This window comes from Carassius carassius, chromosome 5 (genome assembly GCF_963082965.1).
Source record: "Carassius carassius chromosome 5, fCarCar2.1, whole genome shotgun sequence".
Classification (NCBI taxonomy): Eukaryota; Metazoa; Chordata; class Actinopteri; order Cypriniformes; family Cyprinidae; genus Carassius; species Carassius carassius.
The window spans coordinates 12,979,406-13,000,581 of NC_081759.1; the positions used below are offsets into that span (position 1 = coordinate 12,979,406).

General features: G+C 40.7%; 1 protein-coding gene across 1 annotated transcript; it reads left to right on the forward strand.

Moving 5' to 3' along the window:
- The first annotated feature begins 242 nt into the window (after nucleotides 1-242).
- Nucleotides 243-20,847, forward strand: LOC132140182 (rho guanine nucleotide exchange factor 15-like). Its single transcript, XM_059548991.1, has 16 exons — nucleotides 243-606; nucleotides 1,358-2,080; nucleotides 2,460-2,514; nucleotides 3,279-3,343; nucleotides 3,575-3,822; nucleotides 3,942-4,102; nucleotides 4,230-4,382; nucleotides 4,583-4,712; nucleotides 4,822-4,896; nucleotides 15,511-15,603; nucleotides 17,932-18,086; nucleotides 18,451-18,618; nucleotides 18,725-18,804; nucleotides 19,238-19,342; nucleotides 19,419-19,806; nucleotides 19,970-20,847. Exons 1-15 carry the CDS (start codon nucleotides 243-245, stop codon nucleotides 19,568-19,570), a joined length of 2,727 nt encoding a protein of 908 aa, XP_059404974.1. The 3' UTR covers nucleotides 19,571-19,806; nucleotides 19,970-20,847.
- Nucleotides 20,848-21,176: the final 329 nt, after the last annotated feature.

The following is a 21,176-nucleotide window of genomic DNA, read 5'->3' on the forward strand; positions in this document are numbered from 1 at the left end:
AGGTAAATGAGCTGCTTTTCTTGTTTTTTTAAATATTGATATGACAAGAGAACAGAGCGTGACAACACAGGCTTCACTGACCAAGAAGACACTAAATTGTTGATTATGAAATCAGCACAATCTTGGATTGTGGATCAGTTGATACGTTTTGCACTTTAATATCAGTGCATCCATGTGTCTATGGATTTTGATCTGTAAATCTTTCTCACTTGGACATGAAAATTATTTCAACCAACCAAATCATGGATAAGTCAATCTGTAACACATCCAATGGAAAACCTACCATTCCACCAAAACCAAACCTTAATGCTTCACACCAGTCAAGCCACTTTGGTCCCTCTAGCAGTGTGGCTCACGCTTTGCGTAACTTTGAAAAAGGAACGGGCAAGCAAACGGCAGTAAACAACAGTAAAGTGAGAAGATACTCTGAAAATATGAGCCAAGATGGAAGGTCTGTGGTAGCTGGAACTAGATTGTCATGTCCACCCAGGGCAAAGGACCAAGCAGAGGATATATCTTTAGTTTCTAGACTCGGGAAAAGTGGACAGATGTTGAGGGAAACAAATCTTCAACTGGCAGTAGATGATGTGGATGTTGGTCGATCAGGTAGTGAACATTTTGGAATCTGTTTCTAACATATATTTTCTCTATTCTGTATATGCCTAAATATGAAATAATGCTGAAAAAAGTGATTGTTTTACATTGTGTTTGCTATTACTTGATGTAGGATCATGTTATGTAGATATCACATGATGGATTTTTAGAGCCATTAAAATAAAACCATATAAAGCCAATATAAATCCAAAAAGTACAGGAATTGCTTGTAAAATGTTTTTAGATTTTCTAAAGATTTTTACTTTATTTAAAAGAAATGTGTGTTTGTCTTTGACGCAAATGCAGATGAACTTGCAAGCAGGATCAACATGTCATGTGCAGTGTCATGTTGCCTGCTGAGAGAATGAAACCACTGAAATTTAAGAGATTTTTAATTTTGTTTGCTTTTGTATAGCATTACATTTTAAACTGATGTCCAATGTTAAATGTGGGTCTTAAAGTCATAAAAATTCACAGTAAAGTGAAATCAATTAAGGGCCACTGGCTTCGCGCATTGTAGAAGGCAACTGATCACAAACCCCTGCCCCTTTCCATAGTCAGTAATTAAATATTTTGGCTAATCAGATTATGTTCTCACCTACCAAAAAGGATGCAGAACTATCAGATTAATACACTATACACTGTTTAATACACTATACCATTTTACCCTCACAAAAACTAAAATGTGGGGAGAAAAATGTAGATTCTGTCTGAGCCTGCTGATAAGCTTAATAAAGCACATTGCTACTCTTCTTTCCCTCAGCTCCTGATGGCAGTGAGGTAAATAATGTGAGTGGCACCTTAGAGAATCATCAGGGCTCAACTGCACCACCTACCCACTCAGAGGAGAGACACTGTCATTGCCTCTGCCATCTTCAAAGGCCTGGTATGAAACTAGTCTGGGTACCTCTACACGAGGAGAAAAATAACATGGATACTGCAATTGAAAAGAATCACAAACATCAAAACATAGGAGGTCAGATAAATGAGCATGTTTTACACCTAACCAGCAATGACATCAGATGGCCACTGAACAGCCCATCATCCAATTCAAAACCCCAAGCATTGCCTCCATGTATAAATTGCCAAAGCTTCCTGCTTCACCACAGCCCTAACAAATTAGCAGGAAATGGGTTTGCATATGCTTATGAATCATTTCAAAGCCATTCAAAACCCCCTTTACCACCAAGGACTTATCAGTCATCTGAGTATCAAAATACCCAGCAGTATGCACAGCTAGAACACACAGATGATCATATATATTTGGATATTTTGCCATCAAATGACAATAAAGTTACCCCTCCAGCTGTCCCCCCTCGACCTCCCCCACGACTTCCTATACATCCTCAAAATACAAAAAAACGGTCTTCCCACCCAGTGCTGGCATGTGTAGTTTCTCTTCGAGGCGGCGGGCCACCAATCAGAAACACCAGCAAAAGAGAGAATGGAAAATCGTCTCGCCACATATCTATGTCAAACCCAACAGGTGAGTGCAAAAGAATTTCCAGATACTGCTATTTTTACTAAAGTACAGCACACAAAGCAGTTTCAACAGAGAGAAACATAAGTTGTGCATGATTATATTTTAATTTATGCTCTTTTTCAAAATATTGGCAGAGATTTTGCCAAGTATCTTCTTGGATCAACGTCTTATCCTAACATGACATTTTTTTCAAATAAACATAGTCTCTTAATAAACATAGTCCTAAACCTAAACAGCAAGACCCTAACCTCCTGACCATACCTTAATGTTGATCCAGGAACCTCTATCAGTTATGAATATATATTTAAATTATCTGCTTTGAAATATTTTATTCAGAAACAGATGTCTAGATTTTTTTAAATGCTTCATGTTTGTTTTTTAGGTAAGAGCAATGAAAATGATGATTTTGAAGACTGGGAGTCTATTGACAAGGAAGCGTAAGTTTACAGCATCAAAAAGTTGACCTTTGCTACTGTTAAAAAGTGCACAAATTACCCAGTGATTTTTAGAGGGGTCAAAGAATTTCTATCAGTAATTTTCATGCTGTAGGTTGTTGTTGTGTGTTGCTCCTAGACTGGTACATTAAAGACATTGTAAGGAAAACACTACAGATTTTCACACAATATCAAAATCCTTTAATGAAATGACTGTTTATATTTGTTGATGTATGCTCAAATACATCTTTACTAATGGGAAGTGAGACCGTCTGTAGATATATTTCTAACTCCTCACATTATCAGGACTTCAATTTGTGACTGTCTTTTTAGTCCACTTTGAAAATGAACATTTGTGGTTACTGAAATGTACTTAAATGTAAAATGAATGCATATTTTTTATGACCCCCCCCCCCCCCCCACAACTATTTATTCTGCTTCCTTTTTACTGTATTTCAACATCAACAAGTAGTAGGCTAATAATTTGATTTCCTCTTCCCCTGAAATATAAAACCTGACATACCCTTTACGGATTTGAAAAAGAGAGGTTCTATTTTTGACTCACTAATAGCCGGAAAGGGTGGTCAAAACTAAAATATGTGGTGAGAATGCCCTTTTTTGTCTCCCAGCACATCCAGGGTTTTTTTTTCTACCGGAACAATGACATTTTAAAAAATTCAGTCTTTTCATTAGGCCTTATCTGTGACAGATATTCACTTGAGACCAGTATTGTGTGGCCAGATTAAACTGTTTTGAGTTTCTTACAGGCTGTGTGACAAAACAGCAAGCCCACGGAGAATCTCCAGTGACTGGGAGCCAAACAGTGACTATGGTGAGATAATTAAGTGAATGTATAACACACAGACATAGGAAAGTTTTCATCCATTTTAGATGTCTAAAACCAACAGTTTTAATTATTAAAAATTTAAAATTATTTCTGGTCTAATATAGAATTTCAAAGTAGATTTTGGAGCAGGATTAAATGAACATCAGGTGCAAAAACATTTATTTGGATCTTTTGCTGTTCAACTAAGGATTCTCAAAAACAATATGTCATCCTCAGAACCTCTATATCAGATCTACCAGGCAAAGGTCCTGAAAGAAGCCAGTCAAATCCAGTCTGATAGTCCTAATTGCAACAGGAGGAGTGTTAGTGAAACCCTGGGTCTTGAGGGTCCCGGAGGGCTTGCAGTGGTTGGCACCCGATTCAAGAGAGGCCCTGAAGAGATTACACTCTGGCAGGATTTACCAGTGGTCGAGGAAAGTGGAGTGTTACATAAACTCACTCGCACTGAAAAACAGAGACAAGAGGTGAGAGTAATAGTTTACCACTATTAGAAATAACTTTACCACTATTAGAAATAACATCTTTCTTTGCTAAATTCAGCTGTATTACATATTTTTATTTTAGATTTTATGTGTGTTTTCAGAGCATGTTTGAGGTCCTCACCTCTGAAGCCTCCTACCTGCGCTCCCTGCGTGTTCTGAAGGATCATTTCTTGGGATCACGCGAACTCAGTGAGACTCTGGTCATTCATGATAGGAGGGCCCTCTTCTCCAACCTCTTGCAGGTCTATGAAGTCAGCGAGAGGTGAGAAAGAGAGACAAGTTCAAGAGCATGACACATGAAAGAAAAAACAATTCTGTTATCATTTATTTACTCTCAGCCAAATCAGTACTATCCCACAGGCATGAATACACATCTCTGTTGTTCTTAGGTTTATAGGGGATCTGCTGAAGCGAGTAGATGAGAGTGTGGTGATATCTGATGTGTGTGACATAATTTATGAGCACTCAGAGAACCATTTCTCAGTCTTTATTGATTATGTTCGAAATCAGCAGTACCAAGAGAAAACCTACAGCAGACTGATGTGAGACTTTTACCCATACCTAAAAATATGAATAATAATAATAATAATTTTAATGTAAAACATTTTAAAAATGCATAAAATAAATTTTATATTACATTTACTTTTGGAGTTGGGTGACCAAAAACAGAGATATACATAATATTAGTAATAATTAAACAGTGTGTAGACATGTTGCTTATGTGTATGTGTGGTACTGGCAGGGAGAGTAACAGAGATTTTTCTCTTGTGATGAGGCGGCTAGAGTCATCTCCACTTTGTAAACGTCTGCCCTTCACATCCTTTATGCTTCTGCCTTTCCAACGAATCACCCGCATCAAAATCCTTATACAGGTGAGATACACACTTCTAATGTCCTCAAAAAATACTTGTTCCTCTAATTTTTCTAGTAAATGTGAAATGATAAGAAAATAGCGGTTGGATTAATTTAAACTTTTTGTAGAATATTCAAAAGTGGACTGCAAAGGGCACAAAAGAGGAGGAAACAGCTTCAAAGGCCCTGGCTTCAGTCTCCAAGGTACAATGAAAAAAAAAAAGACATTGATCCTTGAGTCTGAGTGACAGAGTGCTGATGTTTAGTATAACAGCAGTAAAACATTTCAGCATTTGCTACTTAGAATTTAAGTACACAACACAATTACTTTTGCTCATGTGTTATTGCTTGAATATAAATGTGTTCTAAATCCAAAATCTGATTGGGAGTCACATTCAAATCTGTTTTACAATGGGTCAGTGACATAAAAATAAAGAAGAAACTTTTAAAAACCTAGTTTTAAACACATACACCAAGCTCTTAAAAATTTTCTCTTTTTATTTATGTTAATTTTATCTGGTTTTGAAAAACGTGTTGTGTAATGTCAAGTATAACAAAATCACATACACAATAAAAAAAAAAATGTGAGTGTGTACAGTACATCACTGATTCTTGAGAAGTGGGACAAAAAACTGCAAAATTGAAAAAGTAAAACCTTGTACTCAGACAAATGAAACTAAATTTTTGAAACTTACATGTACTAAGCTACAGAGCTAGGCTTTGATGCAACCTCCTAACTTTTCTCTTTTTTACAAAATGTGCTTTTTTACCTTGCCATCACTTATTCTCCAGTCAAGCAGTCAAGATGTTTTTAACATTTTCATAGCAGTATTTATTGTGTTTAACACATTCTCCTAGCAGACAGAATGCATTTTCACATGTGACCAACAATTCCTCAACAAATATAAAATATCATCATTCTGACGGAGATGACATAGACCTGACAGAGTTTGTATTCCCTCAGCCTCAGTACCGCCGTTCCCTATACGCAGAGTACGTCTTAGTTACGTATGTAACCCCTCGTTCCCTGAAGGAAGGAATGTTACGTCATTGACTGACAAATTGGGATCTCGCTAGAGAGACGAATCGCTTTTGAGTGTTAACAAAACAAGCCAATGAATGTTGGCGTGCGAGATTTGCATAGCGCACCCTGCCCTGCAGCGGGGGTATATAAGGAGAGCGCGAGCAGTCGCGCATTCAGTTTTTGCTGAGGAGCTGAGACGGTGTGCCCCGTACTGTGGCAACGTAACGTAACGTAACATCTCCGTTCCCTCCTTCAGGGAACGAGGGTTACATAACATAACAGGGAACAACGTTCAACGTTACATCAGTGACTGACAAATTGGGATCCATATGGAAAATGCCACTATTGCTGACCCCCTCCAGTGCCCTGCGAAAGATCCTTCCCAAGAGGAATACGCCAAGGAGAGGCTGTCATGAGGAGCATCAGTTCTGGGAACCAAGTCCGACTGGGCCAGTATGGTGCTACTAAGAGGACCTGCTCCTCGTCCTGCCTGACCTTGCACAGCGTCTGTGTGAGAAGGCTCACTGGGGGAAACACATACTTGCGTAGACCCCGAGGCCAGCTGTGTGCCAGCGCATCCGTGCCGAGAAGCCAATGCTGAAGCGGTCTCATGAGAAGCAATCTTAATTGCATGACAGCAGCAATGAATGCCATATGCCCCAGGAGCCTCTGAAACTGTTTCAGTGGAACTGCCTTCCTGCCCCAAAATAACTCCAGGCAGTCCAGCATCAGCTGAGCACGATCTGTCGAGAGACGTGCTGTCAGGTCGACCGAGTCCAATTCGACACCGAGAAGAGATCATCTGCACAGGGGAGAGTTTGCTCTTTTCCCAGTTGACCTGAAGCCCAAACCGGCTGAAGGTGACTGAATACCACGTTTCTCTGTTTGCACAACCGAGCTCAGGATTGGGCCAATATTAGCCGAGGTAGTTGAGAATGCGAATATCTGTTTCCCTCAAGGGGACGAGGTCCGCCTCCATGACCTTGGTGAAGACATGAGGCGACAGGGACAGCCCGAAGGGGAGGACTGATATTCCCACCCTTCGTACACAAAGCGGAGAAACGGCCTGTCTCAGGGGAGAATCGAGACATGAAAGTACATGTCCTTCACACGATCGCTGCAAATCAATCTCATGGACGAACACATAGAAAGATATGCTTCTGCGTTAACATCCTGAATGGGAGCTTGTGAAGGGCCTGGTTCAGAATGCTCAGGTCCAGGATTGGCCGTGACCCACTGCGTTTCTTGGGTACAATGAAGTATGGGCTGTAAAACCTCAACTTCATATCGGCTGGAGGAACCGGCTCTATCACGTCCTTCGCCAGCAGGACCACGATTTCTGCTTGCAAGACGGGAGTATCTTTGTCCAACACAGAGGTGAACCATATGTCCCTGAACTTGGGATGACGCTGGGTGAACTGAATTGCATAGCTGAGTCTGATGGTTCTCGTGAGCCAGCATGATGGTCTGGGCTAGCCAGGCCCCCAGAGGCTGAACGAGCAGAACTAGGGGAACCACTGACATACCACTGCAGTGGGGCAGCGAGGCGGAGCACAGGGAACCGACACAGAAGGCACAGCATCCCGGAGTGGGGATTTGAGTGAGTGGTGCGACTCTTACCTGGCTCTATGATTGCCCGCTGGCGAAAGGAGAGGGGGACAGGAGTGTAGAGGCTGTGCCTCGTGCACCTCTATCTTGGCTCTCTTGATACCCAGAGAAACAGGAAACTGCTCTTTTATTGAATGTTTTGTTACCGCTGGCTGGGGAGCCAGTGGCGGAACACAACAAAAAGTTCCATGCCATGGCCGTGAAGGCTACTGCTAAGGCTGGGCTGGAGTAGAGGTGGAGGCAGCAGGAGGGTGCCCTCAGAGATGACCAGGCGGAGAGGCTGTGGCCAGCAGCTGGGTGACGGCATCAGTGGCTGCCGGGGCAGGATATGTCTGAACGCCTCTGTCCATCGCATCACCGAAGAAGCCAGCCTGGGAGATTGGAGAGTCCAAGAAGCGGTGCTTGTCAGAATCCCTCATATCTCCCAGGGTAAGCCAAAGGTGGTGTTCCTAGACCACTAACGTGGACATCGCCTGACCCAAGGACTGTGCGATGACTTTCATCGCCCGTAGGGCAAGGTCCGTCGCAGTGTGCAGCTCCTGTATCACACCTGGGTCAGAACTACCCTTGTGCAGCTGCTTTAACACCTTGGGCTTGTAGACCTGCAGGAGGACCATGGCATGCAGGGAAGAGGCGGCCTATCCAGCAGCTCTGTAAGCCTTGGCCATCAGTGTGCACGAGAACTTACAGGCTCTGGAGGGGAGGCGTGGGTTACCCTGCCAGGCAGCAGCGCTTTGCTGGCAAAGCTGCATCGCAATAGCGTGCTCAACTGGGGGATCTCCAAATACCCCTTAGCCACATCGCCATTGAGGATAGTGCGGATGGAGATGGCACTAGATCTGTTTCAGGCAGAGAAGGTGCCCTCCAGGACCTAGTGACCTCCTAATGCATTTCCGGGAAGAATGGAACCAGAGGTGGCTGCCGATGATCGGTGTGCAGCACCCCCAAGAACTAATCATCCATCCTGGAACATTCGGGAGATGGAGGGGCCTTCCATGGCAACCCGACACTCACGGCGGCCCGGGCTAGCATAGCAGTCAGCTCTGGATCTGACTCAGGCAATGTCACTCTCCCAGAAGGAGGCAATGCAGCCGAATCCTCATCTTCAGAGCCTAGTTCTATTAGAATTGCTCTTTTTCTAAGTAAACACTGAAGTGTTGAAGCACCCAGGAGGAGTTGCAGTTTGACCGCAGAATGGGAAGCTGCAGCACGCTGAGATCAAGCAACAGCTCTGGCAACCCCCGCTGACCCGCCGTAACACCAACACTGCGACAAAAGGCTGTCTTGAAGACACTCGCTTTAGGAAGCTGAAAGGCTCAGCTCTGAAGCGAAAAGCTGTATGTGCACTCAGCTTTTCGCTGTATGTGCGAAAAGCTGTATCTTGCACTCTCCTTATATAACCATGCTGCGGGGAAGGGTGCGTGATGCATATCTTGCACGCCAACATTCATTGGCTTGTTTTGTTAACACTCTAAGACGATTAGTCTCTCTAGCGAGATCCCAATTCATCAGTCACTGACATAATGTTGAATGTGACTGACTGAAAGGGAACGCACTCTCCTTATATAACCATGCTGCGGGGAAGGGTGCGTGATGCAAATCTTGCACGCCAACATTCATTGGCTTGTTTTGTTAACACTCTAAGACGATTCGTCTCTCTAGCGAGATCCCAATTCATCAGTCACTGACATAATGTTGAATGTGACTGACTGAAAGGGAACGCAGTTTGCGTAGGGCACTTACTCCCAGGGGGGCACCATCACAATTGCACCATTCCCCAATCCGCGCTCGTGACCGCTCACACCTAATGTTTGCGGCTGAATGCTCATAATTGATGGATTGACATCTATGCCTGGTTAAAAGACATCAGCAATCCGGTGCAGAGAAAAGAAAATGCTAGAAAGTTAAAAAAAAGGCATAACACTTTAAACATAAAACTGGCTTGACCTTGGACGTTCGATATTCACAAGTTTAGGGAGAATGTTACAGTCATAAAAACAACTGTATTTGTTCATTTAGGTGTCAACTATAATGCACACCTTTTATATTTACACCTTTTATATGCACACCTTTTTATATTTATTAAAATAAACTGTAAATCATATGCTATTTTTTCACAACTGAGTTGGCTCAAATGCAAATTTGAAGCTCAATAGCATTTGAGGAGAAAGTAGGGTGACCACCTGCTAATAAGCCCAAGGGGGGACAAGGGGTATGTTTCTGATGGACAATGTGGGACACTGCCTTGCACGGCGGTACTCCCACCCCATGGGCAGACTCACTGATAGTGGTTTACCAATTTCTAGCACATACCACCTTACATGGTATATTAATAATGCCCTATTCCCCTAAACATGTGTAATTGCTGTTGTATGCTCATGACAGAATTGACAGATGCACTTCCGCTTACAATTTACATTAGCTATTTTATTTATTTTTCATTACAATTTATTCACTTTAAATAAATTATAATATAAAATTATAGGATTAAAATGAATTGTAGTTGCTCAACACCAGAGGAACAGTTAAAAAAAAAAGTCTAAACTCACAACTCCAGAGGTTCACGGAACGAGAAGGGGGAGAAAGGATGGTGAACTTGCATGTTAGTAAAGTCAGGCGCATGAAAAAAAAACAGTTTGAAACAGGACACAGTCTCAATTTGTGGGACGCATGAATTCGGATTCAAACGCTGTGCGTGCACGCGCTACGCGGGACGGGTGGTCACCCTAGGAGAAAGACGTACAGTCATAAAAACAACTGTATTGTGTTCATTTAGGTGTCAACTACAATGCATACCTTTTTTATATTTGTTAAAATAAATTGTAAATCATTTAGGTAAAGATGAGGCCCGTGTATCACTTTCAGGCACATTCCTGTGAAAAGGTTTTTTTTTTTTTTTTTTTGATGTTAAAAACATCTCGGTTACGTATGTAACCACGGTTTTCTGAATAGGGAACGAGATGCTGCGGTGACGTCACCGAATTGGAACACCACTCGGTCGAATGTCTGAAGCCCTATACCATCCCGCCAATCCTATTGGCCAAATAGCGCTTGGCACCGCCCTACGCATGCGTACGCATTGTATTCCTGAGTGCCGCACGCTATTTCGCTCAGATTTCATGAACTGAAGAAATGCTTTCAAGGTACGGAACGGCACTAACTCCTAAGGGCGAAGCGAGTCCGCGCGCCTCATAGGCTAAAGATATAGTCTCCACCAGCCAATGGGACATGCTCTGCTTTGAGACAGCATGGCCTCTATCTTGTGTCCTAACAGACAAGCTGGTCGGACTCACGCCATGGAGCTGTTCGGTCAACATAAGTCTTCAAGCGCTCTGAAAGGGCAAAGACTCAGATCTCCTGACCCCGCCTCTGCAGGGGGTAAAGCCTCCAAGACCACTTGTTGAAAGTGAAAAGGGTTCAAAGCGACCTAGGGACATAATTAGGCCTCGGTTGCAGCAATACTTTCACAGAGCCTGGTGCAAAATCCATGCACGAGGGCAAAACAGAAAAAATCCTGTAAATCCCCAACTCTCTTGAGGGAGGATAAAGCCACAAGAAGAACTGTCTTTAGTCAGGATTCTATCCGGTATAGTTTCAAAGGGCTCAAACGGATGCCCTGATAAACCTTGCAACACAATGGATAAATCCCATGAAGGAACTCGCACAGGGCGGAAAAGGCCTCAGCCGTCGCGCACCTTGTATAAAACAAGAGACCAGCGGATGACGGCCCACTTAAGCACCATCTATATATACGTGGTTAGCTGAAATGGCTGCCACGTAAACTTTCAGAGTGGCTGGCGTTACTCCATCAGAGAAACGGTCTTGAAGGAACTCCAGTACTGAAGCCACTGGGCAGTAAACCGGATCCAATTACGAATTCCACACCAGGTCGTAAAAAGTTTCCATTTGAAAGCATATAAGCGTCTCGTAGAAGCTGCCCTAGAATTCATTATAGTCTCGATGGTTTCAACAGAAAAACTGGGACATACTCACTCCGCTCAGAGGCCACACCCACAGCTTCCATAGATCTGGCCTTGGTGCCAAATCATTCCCTGTGCTTGCGATAGTAAGTCCTGTCTGAGGGGAATCTCCATGGAGAGCCCGCTAACAGACTGACCAGGTCCGCAAACCACGGCTGTGTGGGCCACCACGGAGCCACAGCAGCAGCTGCTCCACTCTGTCCAGCCGTATCCTGGATAACACTGCTGGAATAGACGAATCGGGGGAAAAGCATACAAGCTGGTTCTGGGCCAATTGTGAGCTAACGCATCCAAGCCTAGGGGCGATGGAGGGCATAGGGAGAACCACAGCGGGCAATGCGTAGTCATGCTCGACGCAAATAAGTCCCCTCTGAAGGCTGGATTGTGCAGAGTGTCTGAGGGGGCGCTCAAGTGATAGCTCGATCCAATGATGCTGCGAGACAGTCAATGTTAGAGCATTGGGACTGCAGTGAGAGGGTTGGATGTGCATTAGCAGTCCAACAGCACTCTCTAGTGGAGGGTACAGTCCCTGACGAACAGAAAGGGAAGCGCATGTGTAAAAGTCGCCGCTTTTCGTTGTGTATAATCCTGAAGCGTATCCACGGCAGGATTTAATTCAACAAGATAAACATCGGGCCATGCCACTAGTGAGAACGCGGCAGCTGTGAGCCGTTCATAAACTGGCCGTCTTTGTCAGACTCTTGTGCCGTCCAAATGGCGCTCAAATGATAGCTCAATCCAATGATGCTCGAGGTGCCTTTGCTGCAAGACAGTCAATGTTAGAGCGTGGGGATTGAGGACAAGAGGCTTTTGCCGTCCAACTGTTTTTGTAATGTCGGCGAGATTAGCCAAGGTGGCGCTCGACCGTTAACATCCCCGTCATAGAATGGTTCACTGCTCGGGCAGTATGTTTTGGTAGCACTTAGCGCCAAATCTGTTGTCCCCGCAGCTTTTTCACAGCCTCCGGTTGTAACATCTTTCTTGTTAAGAACCGCCATAAGTGAAGTAAATTTGCAGAGATTAGACGTGACTCGACACGCCTTCGATGAGACTTTAGGCCGCGGCCGAGTTCGGCGCGATCCGTTCGGCTAGAGAGTTCTTCCACAGCGGTATCGCTGTATAACAGCAGTCAGCCATGTCAGCAATGGTGGCGAAACCCGCGGCGTTCATGACGTGCGCTGATTAAAGCTGCTTCCAGGACCTCAAAACCTCTTGGTGGAGGTCCGTGAAGAAGGGTAGCGGCTCACGGGGGGGATAGTTTATCCACCACGCGGGTAACCACATTCAACAGCTCAATGAAGCTCGGAGGGAGAGAGCAGCATGTGTCAGCCAGAGCCTACTCTGAGTCCGAAGCAGCAGTGGACAAACATAGTTTGAAAAAGCAAATCTGCTGATTAACACGCTCGAGTGGGGGAGAGCGAGCAAAGTGGAAAAACTCCAGTGCATCACTGTATTCATAGTCAAAGCCGCACACATCGCCCCAAACCACCACCTCGTGCGGCGCCTCGGCGACCGCAGAAGCATAACGTTGGGGGTTAGACGCGAGGCGACCTATAGAAGATACACTACAGAGTGCAGATTCTTTTTTTTTTTTTTCACTGTAGCCGTAGGCTATCACGGAGAGAATATGTAGAGAGGCTGCTAACGAACCTCTCATGAGTGCCTCCTTGTGATAAACCCATTATACAGCTCTTAACTTTCGTTGACTCATCGCGTCCACGAAGAGGAGTTGAACACTGCTCGAAGAAAAAACCGCTGAGAACACGAGATGGTTTCCTTAGGGCACAGATGATTCACTTTCCTGAAGGAATGAAATCTGAGCGAAATAGCGTGCGGCACTCAGGTATACGATGCGTACGCATGCGTAGGGCGGTGCCAAGCGCTAATTGGCCAATAGGATTGGTGGGATGGTATAGGACTTCAGACATTCGTCACACCGGGGGATGTTCCCATACGGTGACGTCACCGCAGCATCGAAGTGACCTGAAAAGGGAACAAGTTTTAATGTCGGAAATAATTCCACCACCAGAAAAACATGCCATGGTTTTAACAAGAAAAACACCAAAAATCATTGTTCTTTTGTAGCCATGGTAACTGCAAATTAACCATAGTTTTGTTACTTCAAAATAATAATTTACAAAGTATTAATAATGATTGGTTAATAACACTTAAAAAAAAACATAATGTAGGCTAATGCAAAATAAACAATTTATGTACATAAAATGTTATTACAAACATTTAATTCAAATATTCACTTAATCTTTCATTGTTGGCCTCCTTTTTGTCATAGATGACACAGCCTCTATAATTTCTTCAACAAAAAAACATGTGGACATCACAACCCTTACAAAAATTAACCATGGTTTTATCATAGTAAAACTTCTTAATATTATTTTGCATGATTTCTGAATGCTTGAGACTAAAAAATAAATGAGTCATAAAGTTATACCCATACGTAAATGTCGAGAGCTACAATTGTAATTTGTAAATAATACAATTTATTATTTTATTTATTTACTTTTTTATTTTATGAAAGTTCTATTTTTATCCCTATAGGAAGGTTTTGTTGTTGTTGTTTTTTCCATCATATTTGAGGAAGGGGGGCACAACAATACAATCCTGCTTAGGGCACCCATTAGGCCAGCAGCGGCCCTGCTCAGCCTTATGTTCCCTGAATCTTATGTTCCGTCCACCCTAACTCTATAAAGAAGAGATGACTATCAATCTACAAAAGCAATAGGCGTATATACTGTACATTTTACACATTATTAGAAAAATTAAACAATATTTTACACTATTTAATATAATATTAATATTATGCATAATATAAATATAATATAAATGACTTTAAAACCACAAAAATATGATGACTTCATGAAGAATGTCAACTCCATCATTAGCCCTTCACCACCATCAGACAGAAAATATTTTGGTGGTAACATCTGACGGTTTTGACAAATTTGGCATTTCTTTCACAAAACAAAGGAAGTTCATGTAGTAGCTATTTCGTTTTTTCTGCTGATGTTAGATGCTAACAGAACCTGTCTCAGGAGATTCAAATGATCTGAAAATTTCAAATTATTTCCTCAGAAACTGGAAGATGATGTTGACATCATGTTGTGACACAGAAAACAGTAACATTAGGATTTGAAATATTCTAAAACTATAAAAACTATCATAGCCTGTCTGTCATTGATGCAGAGGCAAATTGTGGCAAGGGGATTCGTCAGAGATACAGTTGCCCCTGGTATACCCTGTTTTTTTTTTTTTTTTTTTTTTTTTACATTTTAATGAATGTCTGACACAGTGTTCACTAAAATCTTTGACACAACCAACTAACCTTATGAAAAACGTCATTAAAAAACATTTTTGTTTAGATGAAACAAGCTCTTTTTACCATTAATTTTTTTTTATCCATTGTATAGCAATGATTAGAACTCTTCTCTGTGGACACACTGTTTTAGAAGTTGTGAGAAGACAAGTGTCAAAGTTTTGATATAATAATAATACAATTCAATTTAAGAGGATAATTGTGTTATACATTCTATTGTTAATCCCTCATAACATTTACAATTGAAAATATTTTCATTTCATTTACAATTGCTGGACATGTTTTAAGAATCAGTGAAATCTTAATCACTATTTTCAAAATCCTTTTAAAACATTTTTAAACATCCTTAAATGTTTTGACAACCTAAACCATCAGTGTCTTATCATAAAAGGTAAAATTGTTTGATATTTTCTGCATGGATCAATCTATTAGTTGCACCACACTATACACTTAATTTTTGCAGCAGAAAAAAATATATATTTTCAAATATTAATAAACAGTGAAAGAATAAAGGAATAAAAAAAGATTGTCAGATTGCCCCCAACTCAGCAAACTGTATTCCTTAAATGTGTCTTCATTCTGATATGAGTTGTATTGCCCTGATATATTTAACTTCAAGTTGACTTTATATATATATATATATATATATATATATATATATATATATTTTATGAAACATATGTCTCATGTTGGTAATTTCATAACAGCTTCAAATAATGTCTATTGACGTACCTGTATTAATATAACTATAAAATGGGCACAACATCTATCCCACCTTTCTACTATGATTCATAAATGTTAAATATCTCCATTTGTGTTTATTCTGTCCTTCATATCCAGCTTTGATTTTCACTTGTCATCATTCTTAATTTTAGCTAATCATGCAGGCAAACACACAGGTGGGGCAGATGAAACAGATGGAGGAGCTCATTCAGATCTCTAACAAGCTGGAGTTTGACAAGCTCAAGGTCTGTTAATGCATTACTGAACTAAATGAAAAATACTCATAAATTAGAGTTTTCACCAAAGGTATAGACTAATGCCATAGATATATACAGGTGCCTCTAAGTCAAGTCAAGTCAAGTCACCTTTATTTATATAGCGCTTTAAACAAAATACATTGCGTCAAAGCAACTGAACAACATTCATTAGGAAAACAGTGTGTCAATAATGCAAAATGATAGTTAAAGGCAGTTCATCATTGAATTCAGTGATGTCATCTCTGTTCAGTTAAATAGTGTCTGTGCATTTAGTTGCAATCAAGTCAACTATATCGCTGTAGATGAAGTGACCCCAACTGAGCAAGCCAGAGGCAACAGGGGCAAGGAACCGAAACTCCATCAGTGAAGGAATGGAGAAAAAAACCTTGGGAGGAACCAGGCTCAGTTGGGGGGCCAGTTCTCCTCTGACCAGACGAAACCAGTAGTTCAATTCCAGGCTGCAGCAAAGTCAGATTGTGCAGAAGAATCATCCGTTTCCTCTGGTCTTGTCCTGGTGGTCCTCTGAGACAAGGTCTTTACAGGGGATCTGTATCTGGGGAAATAGTTGTCCTGGTCTCCGCTGTCTTTCAGGGCAGTAGAGGTCCTTCAGCCTGGAATTGAACTACTGGTTTCGTCTGGTCAGAGGAGAACTGGCCCCCCAAATGAGCCTGGTTTCTCCCAATGTTTTTTTCTCCATTCTGTCACCAATGGAGTTTTGGTTCCTTGCCGCTGTTGCCTCTGGCTTGCTTAGTTGGGGTCACTTCATCTACAGCGATATCGTTGACTTGATTGCAAATAAATGCACAGACACTATTTAGCTGAACAGAGATGACATCACTGAATTCAATGATGAACTGCCTTTAACTATCATTTTGCATTATTGACACACTGTTTTCCTAATGAATGTTGTTCAGTTGCTTTGACGCAATGTATTTTGTTTAAAGCGCTATATAAACAAAGGTGACTTGACTTGACTTGGATGAAGCTTTCCTACGTGTTCGGTCTTTCAGCACATAGAGTTATTCAATTTAGGTTAAACTCAAATCTGACTCCATTTTATTATTTAATCTGACTCCATTTTAGTATGACCTTGAATTTAGGTTGAAATGCAAATTGGTTGTATGCCTTTTTAATTAGTATTCTTCTGACATTTGATTATTCTAGTTAACTCTTTACTTTTTTATTAATTCGTTCATTCGGGTGCTCATGTTGCTAAAAATGATACAATGTAATCTACTAGAGTCAATAATTACAGAGTAAAACTGAATAAAATCAAATGTAACAATTTATTATCTGATCCTTTTGCTGCAAACCTTGAGATGAGATGAGGACAGAAACTAACAATTGGAATTTGATTAGGTTATGTCCCAGACAAGGGTAGATTACACCTCAATGGGAACAGAATGTAATTTACATGAAAGACCCTGGAAAAGGGCACTCCCATTACAGTAATCAAAATATCTCTTAACTCTTAGGATCTGTATTGTCTTTTAATCTACTTTTCTAAGGTTGAGACCATTGTACCAGTCGCCCTGAGACAATTCAAATGACACCAAATATGACTGTAAATATCACTTGCATTAATGCAGAATATTATACTATTTGCAATTCTGAGTGAAACTAAGTGGAGGGAGTGTGATGGTGAGGTGTGAACTACTAGGCGTGGTGCGTCTTCGATGGCACTGTTACTTATGATGGAGGGTGTTCAAGAGAGTGTTCAAATGTTAATTATCAGGAAAGTCCTTTGTTTTCTTAAGGAGAAGTCGTCCCTCAGTCCAGACGGTCCGGCTCCAGTCTTACAAGCCCCTACCAAGTATTGAGTACATGTACAGTTATAACATACTTTCCAGAAGGCCAACAATTCACTAAAAATTTTTATTTTACTGGTCTTATGAAGAATTCTAATTTGTTGAGATAGTGAATTGGTGGGTTTTTGTTAAATGTGAGCCAATATCATCACAGTTAAAAGAACCAAAGACTTAAACTACTTCAGTCTAGGCACTTTTCTACGACATTCTATTTTATTGAGATGCACCTGTGGTAATATTCTGACCTTAAAATGTTTAACGTGACAATGTAAGTATCACTATAGGATCCATATAGTAACAGATTGTGCTGCTTAAAAGAACCATCAAAAATCATTGTTCTATTTGCATCAAGAAATTTAGTTGTAATGTTCACTTTTGGGTTAACTATTTAATCAAACGTCACCTGTAACTGGTTTTCATATTGTGGCTGATCAGTTTATATTATTTCAATATGCAAACAAAAATTTTAATTCTGTTTTTGGCTATTTGTGTTTCCGGATTCCTACAGGCAATCCCAATTGTTTCTAAAACACGCTGTCTAGATAAACAGGGAGAACTCCAAGAGCTATGTAAAAGAGGGTCTCTCTTCAGCATCCGCAACAAATGTACCCCTGTGTACATGTTCCTCTTCAATGACCTTCTCATTCTCACCATGAAGAAAAGGTTAGAGGCATGTGATCATTGAGATAAATCTTCAAAATGAAGAGGGGAGAAAAAAAAAATCTTAGTAGAGATGACATAATTTTTTATAGGCAAACCTGGAACTTAATATCAAGCTGGGACCCATCAACAAAATATCAATAGGATTTTCCCATTGCATTTTTTAAAGCTCTGTGACCAGTAAACGTTATAATTCTTATACCTTATGTTCATCGTGATAATCTTCAAAAGTTTTATTTATTTTAAATCCTAAATGCCATCACCAGACATAAAAAGATAAAAAAGAGCAACAACAAATACTGTGGCATTCTAGTGAGTGAATCTTCTGACTCATGTGTTGTCCTTTCATGCCTCCCTCTCCTCTCAGTGGCTGTCCAGACCGCTTTGTGGTGATCGATCATGCGCATCGGTCTCTGGTTCAAGTAAAGGCCACAGAAAACAATCTTGGGCCACACTTGGATCACTGTTTCTGTTTGACCCTACTGGAAAACCATCGGGGGAACACCTGTGAACACTTGCTCAAGGCTAATACAGAGTAAGATGCATATAGCTCAGTTTTATTCATACTAGTCAAAAACAGCAATAACTGACATTTTACATTTTTATCATTCCAACCTCTCTCACTCTCACCCTCTCCCCAGGTCAGACATGCATAGGTGGATGGCTGCTTTCCCATCGATTAAAGCAGCCCTCGGGGAGGACAAGATTTATGAGGACTGGGGTGAGCTTTCCATTCAATACCTCACAGACACTGTGGGAAACATCACACAAATCAGTAGCACTGTCTTTTAATGGAATACTCTCCCCAAAATAAAATAAGATCAACTTTACTATCTCAAAGGAAATTTGTATTGGACACACACAACACAATATCTGCTGTTTTATATAAATAACATATTAAAATAAAATCATTGGTCCTTTACTCCCCTTCATGCTATTGTGTATATATGCCCAAATATTTCAAATTTTTCCATGTCACACAAAAGGACTTCTTTAGCAGAACAGTTGATTTCCATACAATGAAAGTGAATGTTGACTAGTTGCTGTCAAACTCTGAAAATGGGTCTGTGTTAACACTTAGAGGAAGTTTCTGAAATGATATTGTGTGTGTGTGTGTGTGTGTGTGTGTGTGTGTGTGTGTGTGTGTCAATCAGACTGTCCCCAAGTGCAGTGTGTCAGTCAGTATGTAGCAAAACAGGCAGACGAGCTAAGCTTGGAGCCATCTGATGTCATCAATGTGCTGCGCAAAACCAGTGAAGGTACAGTTAAAATAAAATCACTTATTGTTTTTTTTAATTCTCGAAAATAAAATTGATTTCCGTTTCACTTGTCAAGGTTGGTATGAAGGCATGCGTCTCTCTGATGGAAAGAAAGGCTGGTTTCCAGCAAAGAATACATCAGAAGTAACCACTGATCACCAGAGACGACGGAATGTGAGGGAGAAGTACCAAATCGCAAAAGCAACCAGTCAAAACACTTCAAGTTGACTCCAATATACTTTCTGCCCATCCCATTCATCCTCACTCCTCACTAGCTTCCTGTCACTCACAAACACAAACACTATGAAGTTGTCTGGCACAAACACTCATTTCCTATTGAAGCAGGAAGCTGGGACTAATTAGTATCATTATTTTTGATTATAAAGAACATCAAGAAGTTCAAAAGGTTAAAAATGTTCAAAAGGAAGCTTGGATTGTGAAAAATTAATTTTATTAGATCTGCTGTTGTCATAAGGCGACGAGCCATTGTGCTGTCAGGCTCCACCTTCAGCTCCATAGAAACAGTGCAGGCAAGTTTTATTGCTACATTTATTTAAAAACAAAAAAACAATCAGTTTTTTTTTCACATTTATCCTGAAGAATGCCTGTGTTGGCTGATAAGACAAGTCTTCTTTGACTTTACTGAGACCTATCGCATCGAATAAAGCAGAACACAATGTTTTTTTGATGATAAATGCCTATGTAGAACACCTTCTTCACAGGTGACAATAAAATGTTAACTAATATGTGTATTATAATTTTTTTTTTTAAAGGGATAGATTTACCTTAGTAAATACTGATTGCATATTCAATTCTTTCTCAAAAGTATAAACAATTACCTTTAGGAGTGTCATCCTCCAACTGGCAATGAGTGCATTTTATGATCTGTAAGAGTATTTTGAATGTAGAAATGAATGCATTAATTAAGCATGGATTTATGTAAAGTTATATTAATCTCAATAGCCTGTTAGCCTGTAATCTTTTTTTACATTGTGAGAACACAATAGAATATCCCACAACACAATACTAAAGTACCATGAGATTTATATATCCAAACTAACCAAATAATAGTATATAGCAAAATAACTAGGATAAACACAAATTGACTACAATCTAAAAACTGCTGGTTTGAAAACAACCCAATTTTGGTTATTTTAGCAACCCAGCGCTAGGGCAAAAAGGGACGAACCCAACGCTGGGTTATTTTAACCTAACCAATTGGGTTATCATATTTAACTCAGCAGGATTTTTTATGGTTTAAAATGACTACATTGCAGGGTTTTAAAAAACCAGAGCGGGTGTTTTTTTATCACTGTATTTCAGAAGGAAAACTACTGTTTAGAAAATGTTCAAATTCAGTTTGCATGTAATGCTTGATAAGGCAGCGTTTGTGAGCTCAGCGCTGTTTTGCAGCCGTTACCGGAGAAACCTCTACCTCTCCCGCTCTTAGCGCCTCCTGCTGGCAGAAAATGAACTTGCGGAGGATGGGATTAATTTCCTGCCATGTTTCAAAACTGAAAATAAAGTTCTGAAAGGTTGAAAATAAGTGTTCGAAAACTCAAAATCTTACAAAAAAAGTTTTGCAAGATCGAAAAATAAGATTTGCAAGCTTGCAAAATGTAAAAAACATCCAACATTTTTTTTACGATGCTGCACAAATAATTATTCAGAGTTTCAAATTTGTCAGTGTTCTCTCACTGTATTAGTTTATTTTCCAGGTTTGAAACCTTATAAATGGTGATCTGAAAACTGGTGTGCGAATCTGTGAAAAAAAGTTTTGAAACTCTGAAAACAGAGTTTTGCAGGCTTGCAAAGAGGTAAAAAAAAAAAAAAA

What these genes read in the sequence shown, in the direction of transcription:
- LOC132140182 (XM_059548991.1), top strand. Translation starts at nt 243, where the DNA reads ATGGATAAGTCAATCTGTAACACATCCAATGGAAAACCTACCATTCCA. An exon ending in CTGAAAAACAGAGACAAGAG is followed by an intron (nt 3,823 to 3,941) that starts GTGAGAGTAATA and finishes GTGTGTTTTCAG; the next exon opens with AGCATGTTTGAGGTCCTCAC. An exon ending in GTCTATGAAGTCAGCGAGAG is followed by an intron (nt 4,103 to 4,229) that starts GTGAGAAAGAGA and finishes TGTTGTTCTTAG; the next exon opens with GTTTATAGGGGATCTGCTGA.